Consider the following 4696-nt stretch of genomic DNA (forward strand, 5'->3'; position numbering starts at 1 on the left):
TTTTCCCCCCAGGTATATCTGAATACAAAGGTTACTATGTACGTTTTCTATTAGCAGTCTAAATACACATTTGACTGTGCTTAATCGATTGAATTTTTAATTGGAATCGATTCAAATCCATCTCCATGATTTACTCGGTCCCCAACAATACGCGTTCGACTTATAGATTAGACAAAAACATGGAAATTCTATTGGAAAGTTGTGAATCCTTGTCTCGAAATGTCTGTTTTGCTACAGGGAACGAGATTGGTTTTGGTCCAATCAAATCTGACATTTGATCAGACTCAATATAAACGAAGACAATGATTTTGTTGACTTTTCAATAATTTCGTTGATTGCGGGCAATTGACGTTCATCCACCGGCGAAGACTCTGACTTGACCGACTTATGTAATGTTAGTTTTGCTCTCTACAATTGCAGATTAGTAGATACTTAACATTTATGTGTTTGGGCCTAGATGATTTGTCTGCATGGCTTCGTGGAAAGGAAATAAGGATTTCTATGCTCTGGCTCTACTCACTGTCGCTTCATTCTACACAATCTATGCAGGTGAGCTTCATTCTTACTGGGAAGAAATTAGAATTGCTATCTTCTTCAAATGTTAAACATTCACATTATTGTTGTAGACAAAGTTACATTTTCAGGGAATATGAAAGTCTTTAGAAATACTTTATAGTAGATAGACTGATGAATTTTAGATGAGCTTAGAATATGAAGCCCAGAAGTTAATATTTCAATTATGATTTTTAGATCTAGATGATAGCTGAATAAGAAATATTCCTTGTCAGCAATCTAATTTTCTCACTGCCAAATCTCATAAATTAGACAGGAAAGTTTTCAACTTCACCCACAATATAAGCCCTATGCAAATTTAAAAATCAGGGGCTCCTAATACAATGGGATACTGGATTGCTTGTGAAATGAAGGAGTGAATCTTTAAGGACATATCCTACCTAGAAATTAGGGAGGCTGAAGATTGGCCTAATTGAGCTCTGAACTGTTGGCTTAGGACCAACCATTTAAAAACTAGGTTTTGTTTTTTTTTGGCCATCCCTGTTGAAATCTCAAAGCTTTTAGAAGAAATGAATATGATGTAATTGGCACCGATGTTTAAGGCATTCTTTGCCCATAGGTAATGCAACATATATGTTCTTGTGGGCAATCAATATTGAGACATTTGGGTTGCAGAAAGGAAGTTTATGTTGGGAAAGACTGGATAAATTTGGTTCTACCATTTGTTCGGTAGATGGGCACTATTGTGGATGTTTTCTTCCATGTATATTGAAAGTGGCATTGGTGATGAAGTTGGGAACACAAGTATCCATTCTCTCTGAGATTCTTAATGGATTAGGAGGACAAAAATTATGTGGGTTTCCAGACAAACTCCTTTGACAACAAGATGATAAGGAAAGGGCAAGGAACCTGTGCTTGGATTTAAATTGGATGAATCAGGAATTAGTGCCAAAGATGTAGATATAAGTTAATTTGTGTAGTTACAAGGGAAAAAGGGTACAAGGACTATTGGAACTTACTAATACATAATACATAATTCCTCTATTACGAAATGATAGATTGGTTTGGGTAGTGTGAAGAGAGAAGGGGAAACAGGGCTTTAGATTTCATGGCGATGGATGAGGCAGGGGTTTCCTCAATGGAATTTGTTGCAGTTTCGATCAATGGAGCTTATATTGGGCTTTAATGACAGCTCCAGCTACCCGGATAATGGCCCATTGGATATTTTGGTAATGCGTTTCTTCTTGTGCTATATTATTTGGTGACTAGTATCGGTTCTTTTATTAGATTAAAAGGAGAATTGGGATCCTATTTCTGTTACATGGTCCGTCAGAGACTATAGAAAACAAAATTCTTTAAAATGGAGAGCACAGAGGGGGGGAAAAAGCTATAATGGCATCATTAACAACACAAAGACATTCCTTGAGAACTTAACAAATTTCCCTATGTTTTAGTATTAATGGTTTACAAAAATAATGATCTGTTAATAAAACCTCATACATTAACTATAAAAATTCATTTGAATAAAACTAAAAAATTCGTAGTGAAAGTAGATTGTATTGATCTTATGTTGATAAATCTTCTAATAGTCAGACAAATATTTTCTGTTTTATGTCCAGCAGATGCTGAAAAGATAGGATTATGCTATGGAATGGATTCAGACAGCTTGCCTTCTCCCAATGAGGTGGTGAATCTGTTACAGTCGAACAACGTAGGAAGGGTGAGATTATATGAACCAAATCAGTCGGTGATGCATGCCCTCAACAATTCTGGAATCGAAGTTATTGTGGGAGTTGGGAACTCTGAACTTGAGAAGATTGCAAGTGAGCAGGATGCAGCAAACGGATGGGTGAGTTGTTGATATTGTGAAGGCCAACAGTCAAGTCTTCTTTTCCCTCCAATAATCGAGTCTCTTGGTTTCCAAAGACTCTTCATTTGTAATATTATTGGAGCCCTTTTATATGCTGCTCCTGCTCATTTGTAGAACAACTTTTTCTTATTAATTCAATACTCTGCAGTCTGGACGTAGCCACTATTGTGGTGAACCAGGAAGAAAAAGAATTTATGGAGAAAATTCCATACAAATCAGCCATTGGTAGTATTATGTATGCTATGGTTTCTACTCGCCCCGACATTGCTCATGCGGTGGGAGTTGTGAGCAGGTTCATGAGCAATCCCGGCAAAGCTCATTGGGAAGCCGTCAAATGGATACTAAGGTATCTAAAAGGTACTTCAGATTATGTTTTATGTTTTGACGGAAACAAAGTTCAACTACAAGGTTACACTGATTCTGATCTTGCCGGAGACTTGGACAAACGAAGGTCTACCACTGGTTACACCTTCACATTTGCTGGAGCTGCGATCAGTTGGGCTTCACGGTTGCAACATTGCATTGCTCTTTCTTCAGCTGAAGCTGAATACTTAGCTCTTTCAGAAGGTGCAAGGGAAATGATTTGGCTTCAGTGGTTACTTGGTGAATTGAAAGTTCATCAAAATGAATATAATCTGTTTTGTGACAGCCGTAGTGCGATCTTCATGGCACATAATCAGTCATCACAACGTCGCTCCAAGCATGTTGATGCACATGCTCACTTTGTTCGTCATGCAGTCGAAGAGGGCAAGCTAAATGTTGTCAAGATTGACACCAAGATAAATCCGGCTGATATATTCACGAAGGTTGTTGCCAAAGAGAAGTTCGAATGTGCTAGAACTTCTCTTGCTAGAACTTCTCTTGGGCTTGTGAAGAAAAGATAGATCATTCTTTGAGCAGGGTATTGGGTGATCAGTTGCAGCATTGGTTGTCCTTCAGGTGGGAGTTTGTTGATATTGTGAAGGCCAACAGTCAAGTCTTCTTTTCCCTCCAATAATCGAGTCTCTTGGTTTCCAAAGACTCTTCATTTGTAATATTATTGGAGCCCTTTTATATGCTGCTCCTGCTCATTTGTAGAACAACTTTTTCTTATTAATTCAATACTCTGCAGTCTGGACATAGCCACTATTGTGGTGAACCAGGATAAATCCGGTGTTGTGTATTTCTTCTTATTGCAACATTTTTCATTCTCTGTTTAATCCTTACATGAGTGACAACATTAAAGCTTTTTCAGGTCGACAATACATTTCATATCTCCTTTCTGCTATGAAGAACATTCAGAGGGCATTGAGTAACGCCTGTGTACAGAGAAACATTAAGGTTTCCACACCACTCGCGGCATCTGTGCTGTCCAAGTCATTTCTTCCTTCAGAGGGAACATTTGGTGAGACTGAGGATATGAGTGCCCTACTTAAGTTTCTGTCAGATAATGACTCCCCTTTCATGGTCAATATCTATCCATACTTCAGCTACATAGCCTCCACAGATTCGATTTCTGTAGACTATGCCCTTTTTAAATCAACAACTGCTGTGGTGACTGATGGCAGTCTAGTGTATAACAACTTGTTTGATGCTCTGGTTGACACCTTTATATCTGCTATGGAAAAGCAGGGACAGTCCAATATTCCAATTGTTATAACTGAAAGTGGATGGCCTTCCACAGGCAACGATGTGGCTACTGTGAGCAATGCCCGAACATACAACAACAATCTGATAAAGCATGTTTTGTCCACTGCCGGAACTCCAAAGAGACCTGGAAGGACAATTGAGACATATATTTATTCACTTTTCAATGAGAACCAGAAGGCAGGGAGTGAGGACGAGTGTCATTTTGGTTTGTTTGAAACCAATAAAACTCCCGTCTATCCTCTGTTCAGCTCACATGAAAGTAGCAGGGGTTTAAAAGTTGTGTATATATATCTAACAGTAGTGTAGAAAAATGCTTTACTTAAATTGTCACAAGAACCTCCAAAAACAGAGGAAAACAAGGCAATGCTAGAGCACAATTTACTAAATTAATTTACCCAATAAATTCTAAATTTATCTTTACAATTCATCACACAATCTAACTCCAATTTTCAATGGAGGAAGATTTTTTTTTTTATAATGTTTTAAATAGAGATATTTATTTAAAAGGACTTTCTAATATTTCAATATTTTTAATAATAATACAACAATTTTATTTTGTACTACTAATATTTTCTTTCGAAATTCAAATTGTTAATGACGAATATTTTTGAAATGAATGATCTAAGTCAATAGTTTCCTGAAATTGAGGTTCATCTAGTTAAGAATATATTTCTTTTTATCAAA

The 4696-nt window shown here is 37.1% G+C and overlaps 1 protein-coding gene across 1 annotated transcript; it reads left to right on the forward strand.

The window, feature by feature from the left end:
- Positions 1-426: 426 nt before the first annotated feature.
- Positions 427-4422, forward strand: LOC149547568 (glucan endo-1,3-beta-glucosidase-like). The gene is made up of 4 exons (XM_089791710.1): positions 427-549; positions 2136-2362; positions 2780-2800; positions 3563-4422. Exons 1-4 carry the CDS (start codon positions 471-473, stop codon positions 4316-4318), a joined length of 1083 nt encoding a protein of 360 aa, XP_089647836.1. The 5' UTR covers positions 427-470; the 3' UTR covers positions 4319-4422.
- Positions 4423-4696: the final 274 nt, after the last annotated feature.

This window comes from Cupressus sempervirens, chromosome 7 (assembly GCF_028749045.1).
Source record: "Cupressus sempervirens isolate cs-2001-9-10 chromosome 7, ASM2874904v1, whole genome shotgun sequence".
In the NCBI taxonomy this organism is placed as follows: Eukaryota; Viridiplantae; Streptophyta; class Pinopsida; order Cupressales; family Cupressaceae; genus Cupressus; species Cupressus sempervirens.

Coding starts and splice junctions, on each gene's coding strand:
- LOC149547568 (XM_089791710.1), top strand. CDS start 471: ATGGCTTCGTGGAAAGGAAATAAGGATTTCTATGCTCTGGCTCTACTC. Junction 550..2,135: donor ATTCTACACAATCTATGCAG/GTGAGCTTCATT, acceptor TATGTCCAGCAG/ATGCTGAAAAGATAGGATTA. Junction 2,801..3,562: donor TCAACTACAAGGTTACACTG/ATTCTGATCTTG, acceptor TCTTATTGCAAC/ATTTTTCATTCTCTGTTTAA.